The following is a 22695-nucleotide window of genomic DNA, read 5'->3' on the forward strand; positions in this document are numbered from 1 at the left end:
ATTTATCAAATGTTATGTTAATAAAGTTATTTCGCCGGCAACCAAATTGAACATTCAGTGAATCATTCAGTGGAATATTCATTTATATAATAAACGAATGAACACATATCTCGTTTGTGCAGAACTGACATCTAAGAAACCATACGGTGGGCTGGAGTGTTCACCTTTTGAAGAATCTGCAAGGGCATTTTGGGAATATAATTTTTGGTCTTTACTTTCTTGCTGCATTGATGCTTACTCCTATTTTTGCCATTTAGTAGATTATATTAATTGTGATTTGAAGCTGCTTACTTTTGATTCAAGCTGACTAATACTCAAGGCTGAGAAACATCAGTTAATCACTAAAATAAATAATATAATTTCTGAAAACAATGTTGGTAAATTTTAGCAACCGATGGGTTAAGCTTTTAAAACTTGATTTAAAAACCGATCACGTTTTAGTACTTAAATGAACAAATCTTCATGTTCATTCGTTTTGAAAATTAACATGGCCGTGTTTGTTATGTTTGTTTGTTAATATTTTCCACGAGCATAAACATATACAAACGAATATCGGTGAAAGTAGTTAAAGTAAACCGGAATAATCAACTTAAAGTCCAAATACTGTCAACTTCCTTGAACAGATATGTAAACTCGCATATATGAACGAGCATAAACAAACCTAACAAATGGGACATATGTTTATGCTTGTTCGTTTAGTTAAAGAAAAAAAATTGTTCATGTTTTTTCATTAGTAAATACATGAACTACCCGCTAAAAAAGACGGAACATCAGGATAACGATATTTAAACGTTCCAGCCCGAAGACGTTTCTGTAAGCAAATGATGTCCCCATCTTCAAACTATAAACAAACATAAACGAACAAACAAACAAACTGTTAAGTCACTATTTGTGACACTCGATTAACAAAAAAAATGATATGGTGATACGGAAACATGCCTGATTAGCCCGATATGTAACATCTTGATCAACATGTTCGCACATAACAGTAGGTTCAAACTTAATTTCCTGAATGAAAAAATGTCAATTTAAATGATTCATAATATATAAAAAATAAATAAAAAAGTGACCTCAAAGAGTTGTATTTCTTGACTAGGATCAAAGCCAGCCATCTCATTTAACTTTGTCACTATTTCTTTAGGCTTTCCTGTAATCTTCACAAAGAGTCGTCCGACATACCTTTGACACATGCGTTAAAAACATGTTAAAACAAGATAAAATGAAAATAATAACGAGATTAATACTTTGAGAAATCGAGAATCATATATAGCTACCGAAGCTCTTCTTTTGAAGGATCATAGAGCTTGAAAAAAAGTAGAATCTCATTCTTAGTTTTTGCGGGTGGATGAACCGGCAGTGAACCCTACATCAATAAAAAACCGGTGAAGTTTATAATATAAAGCTTTGAATATTAACATATATACAATATGGAGTTGAATATATATGAATGCATATCGATGAAATATTATTACCTGGCCAATTTCTACCTCCAGAAACAACTTAAGTTCACCATGATTGGGAGCCTTCAGAAGCAACTCTTGCAATTTATGGACCTCAAAAACACATTAAATTCAGCATGTTAATGATCACCAAAATACAATATTAATGGATGATTTTTTACCCAAAGTATAGCACTTTGGGTTATACTCTATGTTAAGTTGTTGGTTTCCCAATGAAGAAACACTAACCGGACCCCAGACAGATTACTGGTAACCTGGGGGTTGGAGAGATGTTTCCCACGAGGGGTTAGACCCTTGGAAGATGGTTCTTCTGATAACCTGCAAAACAGACACCGTGAGCTCGTCACTGAGAAGGGGGGGGTTCCTCCTTGTGACCACCCTCCGGCGTGAGAATCAGACTAGATTGCTCTTTAAATATAAAAGTATATTAAGAGATTGCTAGAGCAGATATCAGGTATATGATGATAATATGATAATGTAATAAGATATGATGAGATGGTCATACCATTTGTGGTATTTATAGCCGAAGGTAGGTTTCCAAAGAGGTATGGCCGGCTGCAACAGTATTCCTGTTCCACCAACAGTAGCCTACGCACGTGCCCTGCTGGTAGTTGGTGGGTAGGTAGCGGCTGATAGTGACCAGGCCTGCTGTATACTATTCCTGTTCCACCAACTGACGGCTACGCACGTGGTATGGCAGTAGTTGGTGAGTAGGTAGCGGCTAATAGTGATACAGTACAGGAGCATGCTGCTCGCCATACTGTATTAGTGAGCTGTCGTATCTCTGATCAGATCTTTCGCCCATACCTCGTCAGGTACAGTAAAAGATCCTTCAGTATACGGACTGGCTTATTTGGGCGGGAGTATTCCCCCTCCCGCCTCTGTGCGGGATTGCTCCCGGCTTGGCTCATTCCTTCAGGTGACACTGAATGATCGAGAGCTAAGTGCCTTGTGCGTGTAGCCATGCTGCGCGGGTGGCCTTCCCTAATGGCTTGTATCCGAGGCTGCGGGGACAGGCGGAGTCCTTCACCATTGGGAGGCATTTCCTGCGGGACCAGCTTGCGTACTGCGCGTAAGGACGTCACGTCTCTGAGCATGGTTGGTCCTGCGGATCCAGTTGGTCTCTGCGCAGACGTCCCTGTTTAAGGTGAGTCTTGCGGGTCCAACTGGGCTCTGCTGGGACCTACCTCTTCAAGTCCCCCCAGTCCAATGCTCTTCTCATGAGTGTTTAATAAAGTGAGGTGAACTTTTGGACTTGAGCAAAGGGTTTTGAAAAGGGTTTTGTAAGGTTTTCCATGGGGATTCTTTCCGCGGAAGTCCTTGTCACTTGCAGAAATGCCCGAGTTTCCTGCTTGGTCTTTGGGTATGATGCGGGTAGGTCTGTAACCTCCTCGCAAGTCAGGAGCATTGAGTCCCAGTTGTATGTATTTTCCATGAGGTTTTGGTAGTTTTGAACATAGTGATCAATTATGTTAAGACCACCAATTCCATCTTGGAGCTTCAAACAACGTAGTTCTCGACGTTCCCGCTATGCGGGGATGTTATTTCCGTTTCCGCAAGCATTGCCCAGAAGATCCTTCTTGGTTTCAATTCCCAGCGGAGCGCTAGGTATGTGAAGGGTTTTGCCTTAACACTGTACCTGTGCTCGTCTTACGGTTACTTTACTTCCAAGGTATTCCTGGCGTCAATTCCCTGCGGGTGCTAGGTATGTGAAGGGTTTTGCCTTTACACTGCACCCGCACCCGTCTTATAGTTACTTGGTTGCCGAGGTACTTGGCTTCAATTCCCTGCGGGTGCTAGGTATGTGAAGGGTTTTGCCTAAACACTGTACCCGCATCCGTCTTACGGTTATTTGTTTGCCAAGGTTTATTTGGTTTCAATTTCCTGCGGGTGCTAGGTATGTGAAGGGTTTTGCCTTTACACTGTACCCGCATCCGTCTTACGGTTACTTGCTTGCCAAGGGGTAAGGGGTATTTTCCCGCTTATTTTTTAATATTTTCGAATTTTGAATTTTGAAATTCGAAGAGTTGGTGAAAAGATAAGTCCAAACCTCTGAAACGTCGTGCGACGGTTTCTTCTGACTGTGTCAGGACGTGCAGGAAGTTATGGTGACGTGACAGAACATGGTCATTCCAGTTGCTTTTTCAGGCGCGTGGGCGCGATTTTTCGGGCGCGTGGCCGCGAAATTACTGGCATACGTCCTTTCAACAGCTGTTGCCAGCTTGCTTTTTGCCACGTGTCATAGTTTCATTGCACATTCGATTTCTCTCTCCTCCGCATTAAATTCACCGCATTAATTGCGATTACTATATAAAGGGGGAGAGGGTTATTTTGCAATTCACACTTTTAACTCTTCTCTTCATCTTTAAGGCGATTTCCGGCGAATACTCCTTTATTCAATCGAGCATTCTCTCGAAATCGTTCTTTTCTCTCTGCAAGATGTCTTCTCGTGATGCTGAAGCTATAGCCGATGACAGGGGTACTGCTGGCGAGTGCCAGTGTGCTCTGCCCGGCGATCAGTACCGGTATGTTGTCAGGAAGTTCATGCTCGATCATCTCGAGCCTGAGTTTCCTGAATCCCACCAGACCGTGTACGATGCCCCCAGGGGCAAGATCGGGGTTTATGCTGCATTTTTTGTCTATGGGAATCTTAGATTTCCATTGACTAAATTTGTTTACCGTGTCCTTGAGAGGCACGGTGTTCATTTGACCGAGCTGCACCCCATGGCGATCGCCAAGATTCGCCATTTTGAGTGGGTGTGCCGGATTTTGGGCATCGAGCCCCATGTGGACCGCCTGATGACCTTCTATACCTGGAGGTGCATCCAGGGGTGGTACACCTTGACGACCCGTATTAAGGGTCTGAAGATTTGCGACACCGAGCGCAGTCTTCGCGCGTGGAAGCAGGAATTCTTCTACATTTCTGCCCGCGCCATCCCCCTTGCCATGAAGTTTAAGAATGGCCAAGCGATACCGAGCCTTCACGCCCCCAACTACCAGGAGGCGGAATGGTTTTCGAAGATATCCCGGATCCAATCTCCGGTTTACCGGTTTGCGGAGTCCGGGATGGTCATGTTAGGGATGAGCCGGGTGTGGAAGGATGCGTCTCAGGTTCCCATCCTTCTCGAATACGGTTTGAACTCTATTCCCTATGGTATGTCTTGTCTTTCTTTTTGATACAAGTTTGTCTTCTAACTGTTTCTTTTCTTTCAGAGGGAAATAATTTGGAGTCGCTTCTGTTCCCGCGGGAAACCGACGGTCCCGCGCGGATGGGTACTCGTGCTCTGGACGAGGGCGAGTTGCCCATCCTGGAGCAAACGGCGGATCGTTTTGTGGAGGTCTATCCGCTGGGCCACGAGATCCTGAGCCACCGGCGGCCAGGTAAGGCGATATTCTTTCCTCAACCCCTTAATGCTGTACCCGCTGTTGGAATTCTTGACCTGTCTTCTTCTGAGGAATCCTCAGATGCTCCTCCACTGGTGCGGAAGAAGAAAGCTGCTGCCGGCGGGAAAGGGAAGGAGAAGGAGAAGACCTCCACGGCTGGTCCGGTGGTTCTATCTGACTCGGAGTCAGATAGTGAAGAGGTGACGGGGAACCCCGTTGGTGAGGAGACCACTGCTCCGGAGGCTACGGCCGTTACCTCCGGAGAACCAACGAAGACGACGGTGACCGGTACCAAAAGGCCGGCTCCATCGGGTTCCTCCCCGCCCGTCCGTACGTTCAGGGTCAAGAAAACCCGTAAGTACAATCATAATGTCTTTGCAGATTTATTACTTCATAAATTTATCTAACACTTTCTTCTTTGTGTAGGCGTGGATGTTGACGCATTCCGGGGTGAAGCGCAGAGGAGTACCCTTCCGCCAATGACGGTAGGCTTGGTCAGCCTACCTGAGGCGTCGACCCAGGTGCCTGCGCCTGCTACCGCTGGTTCAGTTGCTCCCTCTGAGCAGACTGTTCCAGTTGAGATGACGTCACCGCCGGCTGTGAGTGCGATTTTTACAGCATCCTTCACAGAGCCGGCGGTTACTGCTGTTGCCTACGAGGCGGCGACCGCGGCGGCGACCACAACGGCGACCTCGGCGGCTGCCACCATGCACGCGCCACCGGCACCGATGGCCGGACCATCAGGTACGCGCAGGGCTTCCCGCCGATCTTTGCCACCTTCCCGTCTGCCTGACCTGTTGGATGGATTTCCTTTAGGTTCAGGTGATGGGTTTGGCGGCTATCGGCCTGTCATTGACCCTACAGGTGCGTAGGGTTCCTTTCTTTTTCCCTTATGTTTTTTATCATCTTTTCCTTACTGCTTTTGTTTCTTTTGCAGTGTCGGATTCCAATGAAGTGTATGTTCCTCGATGGAACATACGCCGAGGAACAACCCTTCGCACACCTGTGGAGTGCGTGGACTGGGCTCGCCACGCTGCTCCTCTGGGTGCGTTGGGGGAAGCCGTGGTTAGCTACCAGGAGGGTAGGCTAACTAATGAGCTTCGGGTTCTCCAGGCCCGGATGCAGCCGCGCGTCGAGCTGCTTTGTCGTGAAAACGACAAGTTGAAAGCAGCTTGCGCCAACGACATATCTGAGGCGCGTGCTCTTCGGGAGGAGAACCAACAGCTGGCGGCAGCTGCCGCCGACAAGGAGAAGGCCTTCAAGGCTCTCGAGGTTGAAGTTCAGGCGCGACTCGAGGCCCGCTCCAAGGCTGCCCAAGCTGTGAATGAACAACTTCGGCTGGCCAGGGAGACTGCGCGAAACGCAACTGAGAGGGCTGCCAAGGCTGAAGCCGTTGCTGAGCCTTTGCGTGTGGAGAATGAGGAGCTGAAAGGCAAATTAGAGGCTCTCCAACGCGCTCATGATGCCTTGGCAATGGAAGATGCCAAGAAACTCCAGGAAATCCTGGACCAGAGGGGGGTGCTTGACCAGACCCAGCGGAAGCTTAAGGGCGTCGAAGAGGCTGCCGCAAAGGAAGTTTTACTTGCCAACCTTAACAAGAGCGAAGCCGAACGCGCCCATAACGAAGCTCAAGCTGCCCTCCAATGGCTTCTTCGAGAAGCGTTGCCTCAGGTAATACTTATGTTTAGTTTTATCTTCACGCTTTTCTCTTGTAAGAAAAGGTTCTAATACTTGTGTTTTCTTTGTAGGTTGTGCGTCGGGTCTTTTCAGAGACCTCTTACGATGATGCTATGACCGCAGCCCTCAATGCTTCTCATGAGGATGGGGAAAAGGCCGGCTTCTTGCTTGGTCTAGGGTTTGTTGAGAAAGGCGTCCCGCCTTCCAACTTCCCTTTGTTCAATGTGGATACCGAAGCCATTTATGACCAAGCATTGAACCAATACGCCGCCTTCCTGCATCCAGTGGTGGAGAAGGTGGACGAAGTAGCTGCTGCTGATGATGGGTTAGCTGTCCTCAAAGCGTTCCTCGAACCACCCCGTTCTTCTGATGGAGCGGGTCCAAGTGGAAGCGGCCCTGAAGCTTGATCCTGAAGATCCCTTCCCATTGCTAACATAGACTTGTATAGTTTTATTCTTTTGGGCGGGTAGTTACCCGGTCATTCTTGTAATAGTTAATTTGTGAAATATAAATCTTTTTGCGTATAAGATTGTTATTTCCTTCTTTGGGTTCCTTGCTTTATAAACTTATGACTTGCATACTTAGTTTAAATTAGCAATTTTCCAAGTGTTTAGAATAAGAACCTTTGAACGTGGTTGATAGTGGGTTAAAGTTTCGCTTCCTCCTTCGTGATTGTGCGGGTGGAACCGTCACTTGCACTTGGTAGGATGGCTAAACTTTAACTTATATCTGACCTGCGTGTAGGTTTTCCTTTTCGAAATTTCTAAGGCATTAAGATAAGTTGACCTTTGAACGTGGTTGATAACAGGAAGTCTTGCTTCCTCTTTCGTGATTGTGCGGGTAGAACCGTCACTTGCACTTAGTAGGATGGCAAAACTTTACCCTTATCTGACCTGCGTGTAGGTTTTTCTTACCTTTTGAGGATAAGTTAACCTTTGAACGTGGTTGATAATAGGTGTGAAGTTTTGCTTCCTCTTTCGTGATTGTGCGGGTAGAACCGTCACTTGCACTTAGTAGGATGGCAAAACTTTACCCTTATCTGACCTGCGTGTAGGTTTTTCTTACCTTTTGAGGATAAGTTAACCTTTGAACGTGGTTGATAATAGGTGTGAAGTTTTGCTTCCTCTTTCGTGATTGTGCGGGTAGAACCGTCACTTGCACTTAGTAGGATGGCAAAACTTTACCCTTATCTGACCTGCGTGTAGGTTATTCTTACCTTTTGAGGATAAGTTAACCTTTGAACGTGGTTGATAATAGGTGTGAAGTTTTGCTTCCTCTTTCGTGATTGTGCGGGTAGAACCGTCACTTGCACTTAGTAGGATGGCAAAACTTTACCCTTATCTGACCTGCGTGTAGGTTATTCTTATCCTTTTTTAAGAATTGTTTTGAACCGTTCGACGCGCGGTTGTCGATAGGTTAGTGTTCATTTTCCTTTCATGATTCATGCGGATAGACCGGCACTTTCATTTAATGGGATAATTGAACTCCTCCTTCAACTGACTCTGCGTGAAGGTTTGCCACGTTATTGGGTTCGTGCGGGTAGGACCGCCTTCCCATGCAATGACCTCACGTAATTATGCGGTGAAAACCGGCATATTAGTGTTCAGAAAAGTATAAATGTAAAATCATCAGCTTCGGTGTTCTTAAAGAGAATCATTTCCATTAGAAGTGGCTCTTGGCCTTTTCTTTACAAATTGGAATTGATTTACATGCAGACTGTGTAAATGAGCTCCCTTCCATGTTGGGATGGGAGTGGCATCGAGCCGATACGCACCTGGTTCGGGATCTCGTTCTTTACGCAGCATGTAGTCTCGATTTTGAAGCTGGGATTGATTCGTGTTTTTCCCAGCTGGGGTTCTATACACACTCGCCTGCTCAGCCTTTATTACGCCACGAGGTGCGCGAGCGTCCCATCTCTGACAAATGCTTCGACCATATCTTTTACATCTATGCATTCTTCAGTGTTGTGGCCCTTTGTCTTGTGAAAGTCACAGTATTTGCTCCGATCAGCATCGTGACGATGTCGGATTATTGGAGGCTTTGGCCATGGGAGCTCTTCAGTGGCGAATATCTCAGTGACGCTTTTGGTGAGTGGCGTCCATCTGGAGTTCCGGTGCGACTGTACATTATCCCTTCCGTCCAACCGATGTTGCAAGCCGGATGAGGTGTCAAAGTTTACCCTTGACTGCCAAATGCCTAGCTTTCGTTTTTTATTTAGTCGGGCGGTGAGGACGTTGTCTTCTCTCGTCCTCTGGGTGTAGAGGTTTGTGCTCTGTGGGAGATCTCTACCCAGTTGCTTCTCTGTTTCCGCATAGCGTTTTGCTGCTGTCATGATGCCATCCCATGTGGATGGCATGCCATCTTTACCCGTTAGGGTGCGGATGAGCTCTGGGTCATGTGCGCCCTGGATGAAGGCAGCGCGAACGAGGTCTTCGCTGATATTGCCCAAACTTAGCTTCTTTGTGTTGAAGCGAGTGATGAAGTTTGGCAGAGATTCGTCTTCCTCTCGTATGCATTTGAGGATTGTCCATTGCTCCTCGGTATACTTTCGTTGCTGGCTGAAGTGTTGGCTAAACTTCTGTTGGAAGTCTGCCCAGTCGTAGATGTGGTTGACCGGTAGACGATCGAACCATGCTCTAGCAGCCCCCACCAGCGACATTTGGAACATGTAACACCACGTGGGTTCCGTCCAATTACTGACGGTTGCCCCCGCTATGAACCTGTTCAAATGATCGTCTGGATCAGATATACCATCATATGTGCCTATGTTAGGCATTTGTTTGGCACTCTTTGGGGCGATTGCTTCAGCAATGTCCCTTGCAAATTTGGACGTTCCTGCATTTGCAACGTTTGGTCTGAACGTTTTAGAGAAGTCCCTTGGACTTCCACCTGTGCTTTTTGGTTTGAAGGCTTGTCCAAAATGCCTTTTCGGTTGGGATTCCGTTTCCTTACGCTTCCCTTTTGCCCTATGGCGAGGGTTCGCGTCGGAGTCGGATTCCTCCGAGTCATCTTCCCAGTATTCGAATTCGTCGGCCTGTTGCACGGAACGCAAGCGTTCGTCCAACTCAGCCTGCAATTCCTTTTGTCGTGCCTCCGCCCATGCCTTAACTTCATCGAGGGTCTGGCGGGGGAGTCTTCGTTTCTCAATCTGGATATCGGTGGATCCCAATAGGTGATCATTTACTGCACTTGCCCCAGCTTTGGTAAGTGGGGTAGTGTTCGTAAAATTTACTTCACTTGCCCCGGCTTCGGTAGCCGGGGTAGTGTTCGTAAAAACTGTGTTGCCGGTGTTCATCCCAGTAGCTGGGGTTGTGGTTACCGGAATTTCTCTAACCATCTTTGTAGAAGTTTGAAAAAACTGGAGAAAAATAAAGTTCTAGCTTTATGCACGGATGGCGCCAATGAAGAAACACTAACCGGACCCCAGACAGATTACTGGTAACCTGGGGGTTGGAGAGATGTTTCCCACGAGGGGTTAGACCCTTGGAAGATGGTTCTTCTGATAACCTGCAAAACAGACACCGTGAGCTCGTCACTGAGAAGGGGGGGGTTCCTCCTTGTGACCACCCTCCGGCGTGAGAATCAGACTAGATTGCTCTTTAAATATAAAAGTATATTAAGAGATTGCTAGAGCAGATATCAGGTATATGATGATAATATGATAATGTAATAAGATATGATGAGATGGTCATACCATTTGTGGTATTTATAGCCGAAGGTAGGTTTCCAAAGAGGTATGGCCGGCTGCAACAGTATTCCTGTTCCACCAACAGTAGCCTACGCACGTGCCCTGCTGGTAGTTGGTGGGTAGGTAGCGGCTGATAGTGACCAGGCCTGCTGTATACTATTCCTGTTCCACCAACTGACGGCTACGCACGTGGTATGGCAGTAGTTGGTGAGTAGGTAGCGGCTAATAGTGATACAGTACAGGAGCATGCTGCTCGCCATACTGTATTAGTGAGCTGTCGTATCTCTGATCAGATCTTTCGCCCATACCTCGTCAGGTACAGTAAAAGATCCTTCAGTATACGGACTGGCTTATTTGGGCGGGAGTATTCCCCCTCCCGCCTCTGTGCGGGATTGCTCCCGGCTTGGCTCATTCCTTCAGGTGACACTGAATGATCGAGAGCTAAGTGCCTTGTGCGTGTAGCCATGCTGCGCGGGTGGCCTTCCCTAATGGCTTGTATCCGAGGCTGCGGGGACAGGCGGAGTCCTTCACCATTGGGAGGCATTTCCTGCGGGACCAGCTTGCGTACTGCGCGTAAGGACGTCACGTCTCTGAGCATGGTTGGTCCTGCGGATCCAGTTGGTCTCTGCGCAGACGTCCCTGTTTAAGGTGAGTCTTGCGGGTCCAACTGGGCTCTGCTGGGACCTACCTCTTCACCCAATGTTGCCACCAGTGGCGTAGCTAGGATTTTTTCCTTTGGGTTCGGAAATTTTCGAGGGACAAAAACTGTTGTCGGCCACTAATATTTATAGTCCGGTCCAGTTAAGCGGTTCAACTCGAGTCACATAATAAAAAAAATCAAATTTAAATGCAAAAATTATTAAAAAATACGTAAATCGATATTAAAAGTCAATAATATAAATTTATTAAAGTGGCCCTCTACGGGGTTTCATTTTTTTTAGGTCTATCTAGTATCCATCATCTATCAAAACGTTTCTATGCAAATCTTTTTCAATAAAACAAATGCAACTATCAGTTAAATGTTCATCGTGAATCCAATTACGCAAATCAGATTTGATGTGCTTCATTGCTGAAAAGCATCTCTCCGCAGTTGCATTCACGACAGGTAAAACGAGATCTAACTTTAGTCATCAGTTTACCAACGTAAAAGTAATTTGGCTCTTTGTTTCAACCATCAATTGCACAGGACTACGGGTTCGATGTCGAAATTTCTATAGCTGCGTTGTCGAAACACACGATATATATAACACTAATTTTTTTTGTACGCCCCTAGTTGCCACCAAAGATACCAGCACATCAGCTACCAACATCATCATTTTGACTAGACGAACAACTCAGATTACCTTAAAATTTAAATCTACATCAGTCGCTCTGAAACTGAGTATCTTTTTTGTTTAACTAGTTTTGACTTCCAAAAATGTGAATTTTTTTTGAAAGTACGTTCGAATAAAGAAAAAAAGAATATAAATACATACAGGCAGAGCTTCTTCTTGTGAAGTTAATATACGACTAGGGCGGTAAGTCCGATTTGAACGTTTTTCCCAAAGCCAAAAACGTTGATATTTTACCGGTATAGCAATTTTTTTAGCTACTTCCTCCTGAAAAAAACAACATTTGAAAATAAGTTACTAAAGTAAGTTTCATATATATATATATATATATATATATATATATATATATATATATATATATATATATATATATATCTGATCAATAACAACCAAATATAATACCTTGAAAAGATTAAAAGGGATTAACTTATGGACTCGAAAACTATGAACTTTATCATGATCCACGAGATCGAAAACTATATTCTTCCCTATTTGTTCATGAAGATTCGCATCACGAGCAACCTACACGCATCAGATCATTGGATCAAGAAAAAAAACAATGTATAGACTTTGCGATTCAAAAAAGGGATAGCGGCGCAGCTTGTTGCTTGCTTACCCATTATCCAGATGTAGCTAGGTTTGTGTTTATATGTGTAAGAAAAGTTAAGTTGCAAAAAAAAATGTATAGACTTAATAAATTTAAAACAAGCGATTAAAAGTTGTAACCTTTATCGTAGCAATTATATCCTCCAACGTAATACTACGTTTAGCCAACTCCGAAGAAATAACACCATATTTAGTAGCATTAATCAAAGATTGAAATTCATCCTTTAGTATATAGAGTCCGTTTTCACAACGTCCTTTAGCAAGTACCTTTTTTGTTTTCCGATCACGAATAGTAAAGAAAGGTCGAGAAAATAGGACATCAACTGGATGGTCCATGGTTAGCTTACTTACGGACAATAACTTCCCGATGACATTAGGGACAACTCATACATCACGTAATAAGATATTATTAGAAATATTAGAGTACCCGTATGTGTTACCGGAAGCCTAGTACCATTGGCAACCATAATTTGCATATTACCCTCACATGGTGCTGAATGATTTAGAGATACACATTCAGGGGTTACGTGAACCGCTGCCCCTGAGTCAACGATCCAATGGCTTCGGAATGAAGAAGTGGCTGCCGTGGCTGCCATGGAGACAAGTCCCAGGTTAAAATTTTCGAATGATTAGAATGTATATATATATATATATATATATATATATATATATATATATATATATATATATATTAGAAGAGAAGTATTAACCAGTAAATGGAAATAATATAGTTTTTGATAAATTAAAAACGTTTTTATATATAAAGTGTGATTTTGTTTCCTTAATGTGTAGATAAATTCAAGTGCATTGTTAAATAAAAATAACCTTTATTACAAATTGAATCATATCCAATATTATATATTATAAACTGAGAAAAGATGGAATACGAAAATCCTTATCGAACAAAACTGTACGCGACATCAGCAAACGTCGATCTACACTTATGATTCAGTTGAAAGCGGTTGAGGAGATCCCGTGTTTTTTTAAGCGAGAAGGGTACGATTGTCTTTTTGATTCCTCATTTAAATTTGGTATTCACGTATAAACGGTTACGATCCTGATATTTAGCTTAATCAAAATCAATTTCTTATTTTACGAAACAATTTTTTTACCAAAAACTATCAATTGAGTTCACGAATCAGTTTTTTCAAGCTATTTTGTGATATTAGAGTTTTGAAATGGAAGACGATCGCGAATGTAAGTTTTTGATGTTTTTGAATTAAGTCACTGTAGATAATTGATTAGTCTAGTTTGATTTTATGATGTTTCATAATATGAACGTATAATGAGCATGTTACTATAACTGATTATAAGCTGATTATAACGTTTTATAATATGAGCGTCTTATGAGCGTAATAGTAATTTTGTATGTTAGTTCTCATGAGATTCACGTGATAATTGATTAGTCTAGTTTGTGAGTGTTTTACGAGCGTTTTTATATTAGGACTGCCTCTGTGTTTTGATGTTTCATAATATAAACGTATCATGAGTGTGTTACTATATCTGATTAACGTTTTATATTATGAGTGTATTATGAGCGTGTTACTATAAGGATTGTTAAATTGGATTGATTATAATTTTGAGCGTGTGTTAAGCGTCTATGGATTATAATTTTGATTTTTTGATGTTTTTTCTTAAGTTTTTTTTTACTCCGGCATCAACTTGTTTTGTTTCATCATTTCGTTTAACTGATCACACATAAAACGCTCATCAGACGCCTAACACTATATGCAGAACCAGTTATCATTCAGTTATAAAAAAGAAGCTCACCAAACGCTCATCAAACGCACAAGGCAGTTAAGTACATGTTACTCAGTTATCTACAACGCTCATCAGACGCACAAGGCAGTTATAAAAAAGAAGCTTACCAAACGCTTATCAGACGCACAAGGCAGTTATTTAACACTTGGTATACAAATATGGTGAAATAATCCCAAACGCTTTTCATCCGCTTACGAACAGATGTTAATTAACAAGGTAATAACCAATAATTAAAAACAAATAATACAATTTATCTTAAAATTAAACCATTACATCCACTGATTGTTGTCAAACGCTCATGAAAACAACAATTAAAATGCTCTCTAAAACCTAAATCGACTACAGGAATAATAAACAAATACCTGATTTATTAATAATCTGAGTTTTATCTTGTTTATGCTTTGATCTTCGTTCTTTCGTTGAAGCGGATGAGTTAGGGTTCTTTGTTTTATCCATCTTCGTTAAGATTGAATGTAGTGTGCTTCACTTGCTTTGTCGCCGGAACAGTTGATACTTTTAGTTGATTGAATTAGTACGTTTTCGTCGCCGAGATTAATTTATGGTAACCGCTCGCTTAATTGAGAGTGATTTTAGGGATAGTTATTTGACGATGTTACCCTTTTTAAAGAAAGAGGCGCGTGTTTTAAAAAAATTGATCGGACGCTTGATTGTGTCGCGTACTGGTTTGTACGATAAGGGATTAACGTACGTTAACCGCCCTCATATTAAATTAACATAAAATATAATGCAAAATTGGTTCTTTACATATCAATTTATTTATATATTTCAATAAAGTTGTGTATTTCAAACATTATACATACAAGTATATTACTAGCTAGATAACATCGATTGATTGTTAGTCTAAAGTTTGAAAGTTTTCCGCATTGTAATGTGTAATCTAACGCACATAAGTCATGCGTCTGGGTTTTTATGGCCGATATGACACATAACTTGATAAAAATCTTGAGTTATATAATATGTGATCGAATAACAAAATAAAGTTGCGTGACTTTAAAGAAACAAAACCTTTGTAAGTAACTTTAGTGAAACAAATGGTAAACTTGATTATTATTATTATTATTATTGTTGTTGTTGTGTGAAACTTAGCTATATATATTTAAATTTATTATATAAATTCTAGATTCTTTATTTTTTCACTATACTCAAAGGTAGTTTAATATTACAAAATAAAAGTTAATTCAAATACATGATATTATAACAATAACATATCAACCAAATTTCCAAATACACATAAATTCAAGAATTTAAACAATCCCAATTATGAAGCTATTTAGAAAACATATGGGATAACACACTTAATGCTTGTAGGAAAATCTTCAAACTTGTTTGCATACCACTTTCTAGTTTGATGACTCCTTGAAATCAAGTAACACGAAACACTAAGAGCGCAAGCAAACGCCATTGACGTCTGGCTAATAAAAGCAAACCCGTAGAACATCATGATTTCAAATAGATAATGAGGGCAAATAACGAGATTAAATATGTGACACCCCAAAACTGGGGCTCGACAAATTGTTGGATTTACACAAAAACAAAGCCTCTTTATTTATAATCATAGCGGAAGTCATGAGTCTTCACAAACAAATGTACAACAAACTTGAATGAGGCTATGTTTATCAGAGTTTCTTGTGTCAAATACTTCTTGTGCCAAGTAGCCACCTGATGCCTTCTACGACACTTACTACTCTTATCCTGAAATACATGCTCAAAAATATTTGTGTCAACGTAAAGTTGGTGAGTTCATGAGAGTAGAAAATAGTAATCAATTTAAGTGTATCGTCTTGTAAAGTACAAACATAACATGCCGATAAATCAATTCTTATTCCCGCAAGAATATTTGCTAACATATATACTTTTAGTTTACCACATCCATGAACACATCACACCACCCTTCTACACCACATTCTACGCAAGAATGTATTTCTTTTAAATATAGTAATGGTACCATGACTATACGTATATATGCCCCGAGTTAGAAACTTAATGATTAACATGTGTTTACTTTCAACAAGATACACTTCAAAAATATTCAAACTTGATAAACATTTATAGCATGTATCCACCCCAAAAAGAAATGATTTAAAAAGGGGATTTATCATGAAGACTCGCCTTCTTTGTAGATAATTGTTTACTTTTGGACATCTAACTTGAAATTCGCCTACAACCCAAAAGAATGAAGATAACATAGATGTGAAGAAGAGATGCTGAGTTTTCCGCGCCAAGCTTTGATTAGAGAAGAATTGTTTGTAGTAGAGAGATTTTGAAGTGTGGTTGTGATGTAACAGAAATATAATATATGGGATTTATACTTGGAGTTTTAGAAGAGAGATGGTGTGCAAAGTGATGAAAGAATTCATCTCCTTTTATGTTAGAAATTGTAGAAGGTGATATGATACAGATTAATCTTAGGGAGGTCTCATTTAAAGAAACGTGGCAAAATTCTGAAGTGCCAGAGAGAAGGGTGTAATGAGGAGGGTGGACATGGTAATAATGCATATGCATGTGCAGAATAATTTGATCAAATGAGGTTCATGCATTCGTAGCTTTTACTTTTACTCTTCTTAATTATTCTGCTTCTTTTATTCACCCTATGACAATTACAATGCATTTTACACATTGATGTCTAATACAATAAATCAATGGAGCCAAGGTCTTATGTTATTGATTTGGCCTTTCATTTTCTATGTAAACATTGATTGACTACTCTTGTGAGAGAGAGATATTTGGCTGCTCATTTACTGAATATACTTATTCTTATTAAAACTGTTATTTTTGAGTTTTAAGTTCTCATACTATCTAAACTTTCACCATAAGATTATAGGCATCAAAATATACCTTTTATTTAACCGTAGAGTTACGAGCAGGTAGGATCGAATCTCAAAGTTATATTTACATGTCAAAATAAAAGATGAGCCGTCATATTTTTTTATTATTATTTTTTTAGGATATTACAAAGTAGTCCTCCACGAGGAATCTTGTACTCCTTTTTGTTGTTTGTTCTTAGTTTCGAGAGGAGATTGTGGTGATAAAAGTTGCCAATGATTCCCATGATAAACATGATCAGACCGATGTATGTTAGATCGATGGATGGCTCGGGGAGTCCTCGACTCAAATGTTGGACGACTATCATGCTTGTAGCAACGTAGAAATAGGATGTGGAGATGATGAGAATTGAACCTAAACCCATGTTGGCACTGTACTTGTGGACATATAGAACCTACAAACCATAGCAAAATGGCAATAATATAGTTTTGACAATAAAGCTTTTTTATTTTATTCAGGTGTACTGGTTTTTATTAATTCAAACTAAGGGTGTGTTTGGGATTCTTTATTTAACTTGAAAGGGCCTTTTGTTGATAAGTAAAAAAGGACTTATAAATTTTTAATAAGGAGTTTTCAAAAAAGTGTTTGGATTAATATAAGTCAATAAGTTGTTTTTAAAAAAAGTGTTTACTTAACTTATTTATGTAAAATGACCAAAAAAGACATTTTTATATAAGTGGATAAGTTGTTTATAAAAAATGTTTGGGTGGAATGGAAGGGTGGAATGGGCATTCTAAACTTATAAGGAGATAAGTTACAATATCCCAACTTATTCAAAACCCATTTTTTAGCCTTATGAATAAGGAAAAAGTTAAAAGGACTTATTAGTTCCCAAACACTATATAAACATATAAACAACTTATTCATCCTTTATAAGTCATAAGGAGAGGAAAATAAGGAATCCCAAACACACCCTAATATTTTTGAGACGTTGTCGGTCTCAACTAACGAATTGGCTGAAAACAATCCCGCCTTTTATCACATTTGTTCCCAGCGGTCCGCTAATAATAGAATGATAACGTCGTTAATTGCAGGTTGACGGATAAACGCTTTTGGCCTGAGAAGTCACATTTTTTTCCGGGAAACTCAACATGAACACCACCACCACCACCAATTGACTCACACCAACCAACCACCACCACTTAAACACCACCAACCGATTCCGACGATGGTTCTCGAGTTTTGGCGACCTCAATAATTGAGGATTTTACTAGAAAGAAGTTCCTAAAGGTCCGATCTAAGGTTACAAAGATGTTTATGACGAAAATTTTGAGTTTTCCGGCTAAGACATTTTTCCGGCGACCTGCAACTAACGGCGTTAGCATTCTGTTAGTCGCAGGCCGTTAGAAACAAATATGATAAAAGGTGGGATCGTTATCAGTCAATTCATTAGTTAAGAATATCAACGACCAAAAGATGATAGTTGAGATTAATAAAAATCAGTACACCTTTTATATATTTAAATTGTGATTTTGTAATTTCCTTATTAACTTTTTTTTTCTAAAGACATGATTATATATTATAATAAAATATAATGCTAACATCAAGACAGAAGTCAAACGGGCAACAAGCTACGCCGCAAACCTCTTTTTAAACTGCAAAACTCAAATCTAAACAGAACATATAAAGACTACACACCACATATAATTAGTTACCTCAAAAACTCTCTTGAGGAAATGAAAGGTGACACCAGATCTAAGCAAAAAGAACCTGATACCGTCGCCAGGGAAGACGATAAACGAAACGATTCCTGCAAGTAACGCCGGGGTGTAAGCTATCAACATACCTGTTCTGCTTGAAAGCTTGATACCTTGTTTAGCTGAAGGTTTAATATTATTGCTGGAACTAGAGTTTGTAAACTTGGAATACTCAAGATTACTTCCAATAATCTCCGCAAAGCCTAAGCACGCGGTTAATATTAATGTCACCACGGTGGCTACTGAGACCGAGACTGATGGTTCGACGAACATGAAGTTCGATAACACCGGGATCTTCATGGTTTGTTTGAGTGATTTTTAGGATGTGTTTGTGAGATTATTTATTTTTGTATATGGTGGTTTGCATGTCAATGCACGTCCTTGTGTAGTTGTGTATGAAATAATAAATATTTAGCATCATATATAATATTTTAATTTAAACATGATGTATGTATATGATAGTTAATGTGTTGAAAATTTATATATGATGGAAATTAAAAACGGTTACATGATACCTATTACCTAACCGCTAATTAATGCCCATCTTAATACAGTCGGATATAGAATATGAATATGCATGTGGCAAATACTTATATTACTACGTGATAAGAATAAGCAAACAAATATATATACTTTTGTTGAATATGTTTGTATAATATAATAAAATAACTATGCATGTATATAAATAAAAAGGTTTTAATATCTGAAGAAACACTAATTGACCCCGGCAGATTACGGATAATCTGGGGGTTAAATAGATGTTTCCCACGAGGGTTAGGTCCGGCAAAGATGGTTATTCTTCTGATGACCTGCAAAACAGACACCGTGAGCTCGTCACTGAGAAGGGGGGGTACCTCCTTGTGACCACCCTCCGGCGTGAGAATCAGACTAGATTGCTCTTGAATATAAGTGTATATTAAGAGAAATGACTAGAGCAGATATCAGATAATATATGGAGATATAAGATAATCATATCGTTCCAAGGTGTTGGAGTATTTATAGCCGAATGTAGGTTTCCAAGCAGGTACATCCGGCTGAATAGTATTCCTTTTCGACCAACTGTGGGCTATGCACATGCCATGCTAGTGGTTGGTGGGTAGGCAGCGGCTGATAGTGACATGGCCGGCTGTATACTATTCCTTTTCCACCAACTGCAGGCTATGCACGTGCCACGACAGGGGTTGGTGAGTAGGCAGCGGCTGATAGTGACATTAAGTACTAGAGCGTGCTGCTCGTCGTACTGTTGTCAGTGAGCTGTCGCAGCTTTGGTCAAATCTTTTGTCCATACCTTGGCAGGTATAGTACAAAAGGTTCTCCAGTAGCGTACGGACTGGCTCATATGGGCGGGAGAATTCCCGGCTTTGGGCGGGAGTATTCCCGGCTTGCTCATTCCCTCTTCAGGTGACATTACTGAATTATTTGAGTTAGTGCCTTGTGCGTGTAGCCTTGCTGTGCGGGTAGCCTTCCCTGATGGCTAGTATCCGTAGCTGCGGGAACAGGCAGAGTACGTCACCATTGGGAGGCTTTTCCTGCGGGAACAGCTTGCGTAAGGACGTCGCGTCTCTGAGCATGGTTGGTCCTGCGGATCCAGTTGGTCTTTGCGCAGACGTCCCTCTAAGGTGAGTCTTGCGAGTTCAACTGCGCAGACGTCTCTCTTCGAGGTGAGTCTTGCGGGTCCAACTGCGCAGACGTCCCTATTTAAGGTGAGTCTTGCGGGTCCAACCACGCAGACGTCCCTGTTCGAGCCTGAATTTCCTGAGTCTCACCAGACGGTGTATGATGCCCCCAAGGGCAAGATAGGGGTGTATGTTGCATTCTTCGTCTATGGGAATCTGAGGTTCCCATTGACGAAGTTTGTGTACCGTGTTTTGGAGACACACGGTGTACACCTAACGGAGGTGCACCCGATGGCGATCGCAAAGGTTCGCCATTTTGAATGGGTGTGCCATATTCTGGGCGTTGAGCCCCGCGTCGACCGCCTGATGACCTTCTATTCCTGGAGGTGCATCCAGGGCTGGTATACCTTGGTCAATCGGATCAAGGGTTTAAAGATCTGCGCTACCGAGCGCAGTCTTCGTTCTTGGAAGCGGGAGTTTTTCTATGTCTCCACTCGCGTCGTCCCCATTGCGATGACGTTTAAGAACGGGAGGGCGCTCCCTAGCCTTCACGCCTCCAATTACCAAGAGGCGGAATGGTTCGCCAAGATCTCCCAGATCCAGACTCCGGTTTACCGCTTTGCGGAGTCTGGGATGGTGATGCTTGGGATGAGCCGGGTATGGAAGGATGCTGGGGCAGAGGCACCACAGATTCCCATCGTCCTCGAATACGGTTTGAACTCTATCCCTTACGGTATGCTTCATATCTTTTTGCTGATTTAGGGTTTTTCTTCTAACTGCTTTTCTGTTTATTTTCAGAGGGGAACAATTTGCAGTCGCTTCTGCAACCGCGTGAGAGCGGTGGTCCCGCTCGGCTGGGTACTCGTGCTCTCGACGAGAACGAGTTGCCCATCTTGAAGCAAACGGCGGATCGGTTTGTGGAGGTCTACCCGCCGGGCCACGAGATTTTGAGCGCCACGCGGCCAGGTAAGGGTTTCTTTAACCCCCGTCCTCTCCATGCTCAAACCTCTGCTGGAATTCCTCTAATTTTATCATCTTCTGATGAGGAATCCGCAGACGGTCCTTTCTTCGTGAGGAAGAAGAAGGCAGCTGGCGCGAAGGGCAAGGCGAAGGTTGCCTCCACCGCCGATCAGGGGAACCGGTCTGACTCGGAGACCGAAAGTGAGGAGGTGGCAGGGAACCCTGGTGGTGGTGAGACAACTATCCCGAAGGTTGAGACAGCTGTCACCTCCGATCCGCCCAGTACGACGACGGTGACCGGCGTGAAGAGGCCGGCTCCATCGGGTTCGTCCCCGCCTGTCAGAACCTTCAAGCTCAAGAAAACTCGTAAGTGTAAATTAATCTTACCCGCAATTCTTTCTGCCATTGTTTTTAATATCGTCTTCATGCAGGCGTGGATGCTACCGCATTCCAGAGTGGAGCGGGGAGGAGCGTTTCTCGACCCATGACGGTAGGTTTGGTCAACCTACCCGAGGCGATGACCCAGGCGGCCGCGCCTGTTTCAATTGTTGGTTCAGTTGCTCACCCGGTTGAGGCAACTGTTCCAATTGTGACGTCATCTCCGCCGGCTGTCAGTGCCATCTTCACTGCATCCTTTACTGAGCCGGCGGTGATTTTTTCTGCGGGCTCCTCCGCAGCGGCGGCCACGGTTGTGATTTCACCTCCCGTGAGTTCACCTCCGATGGTCTCTACCGCGGCGGCTTCAACCGTGCCTCCGGCACCGGTGACTACCTCGTCTCCGGCCGGTTCAGCAGGTATGTTTGGGGCTTCTAGCCAATCTCTGCCTCATTCCCATATACCTGACCTCTTAGATGGATATCCCTTAGGTTCGGGTGATGGGTTCGGCGGCTACCGGCCTGTTGTCGACCCTACAGGTGCATAGGGTTATTTTGGCCTTTTTATATTTTTATCATCTTTTCCTAACTGCTTTTTGTTTTTGCAGTGTCGGATTCGAATGAGGTGTATGTTCCACGGTGGAACATCCGCCGGGGAACAACCCTTCGGACGGCTGTAGACTGCGTCGAGTGGGCGCGTCACGCGGCCCCAAGTGGCGCGTTGGGGGAAGCCATGTCTAGCTACCAGGAGGGTAGGCTGACAAATGAGCTTCGGATTCTCCTTGCCCGGATGCAGCCGCGCGTCGAGTTGCTTTGTCGTGAAAACGACAAGTTAAAGGCTGCGCGTATCCAAGAAGTGGCTCAGGCGCGGGCTATCCGGGAAGAGAACAGGAGACTTTCCGCAATTGCTGCGGAGAAGGAAAAGGCCTTCAAGGCCCTCAAGGTTGAAGTGCAGGCCCGGCTCGAGGCCCGTTCCAAGGCTACCCAAGCTGTTAACGAACAGCTTCGGTTGGCTAAGGAAACTACGCGGAACGCGACCGAGAGGGCCACCAAGGCTGAAACCGTTGCTGAACCTCTACGCGCCGAAAATGAGGAGCTTAAAGCCAAACTAGAGAGGCTTCAGCAGGCTCATGATGCTTTGGCTATGGAAGACGCCAAGAAGCTTCAAGAGATCTTGGATCAGAGGGGTATGCTTGACCATACTGAGCGTAAGCTGAAGGGCGTTGAAGAGGCTGCTGCTAAGGAAGTGTTGCTTGCCAACCTTAACAAGAATGAAGCCGAACGCGCCCGTAACCTA

General features: G+C 42.7%; 1 protein-coding gene and 1 long non-coding RNA gene across 2 annotated transcripts; both read right to left on the reverse strand.

Moving 5' to 3' along the window:
- Positions 1–1486: 1486 nt before the first annotated feature.
- LOC143629756 (uncharacterized) lies at positions 1487–11968 on the reverse strand. Its single transcript, XR_013153025.1, has 3 exons — positions 11943–11968; positions 11685–11807; positions 1487–1553 (listed from the first exon to the last, which is right to left on the reverse strand). It is a non-coding gene; the product is annotated as an uncharacterized LOC143629756 (long non-coding RNA).
- A 3122-nt stretch (positions 11969–15090) lies between these two features.
- LOC143629762 (uncharacterized) lies at positions 15091–18831 on the reverse strand. Its single transcript, XM_077098947.1, has 3 exons — positions 18407–18831; positions 16881–17145; positions 15091–15425 (listed from the first exon to the last, which is right to left on the reverse strand). The coding sequence occupies exons 1-3, from the start codon at positions 18746–18748 to the stop codon at positions 15199–15201; spliced, it is 834 nt and encodes a 277-aa protein (XP_076955062.1). The 5' UTR covers positions 18749–18831; the 3' UTR covers positions 15091–15198.
- Between the last annotated feature and the right edge of the window lie 3864 nt (positions 18832–22695).

Source organism: Bidens hawaiensis, unplaced genomic scaffold (assembly GCF_021521415.1).
Source record: "Bidens hawaiensis isolate Kalapana, Puna unplaced genomic scaffold, B.hawaiensis_p1.1 tig00000459_1, whole genome shotgun sequence".
Classification (NCBI taxonomy): Eukaryota; Viridiplantae; Streptophyta; class Magnoliopsida; order Asterales; family Asteraceae; genus Bidens; species Bidens hawaiensis.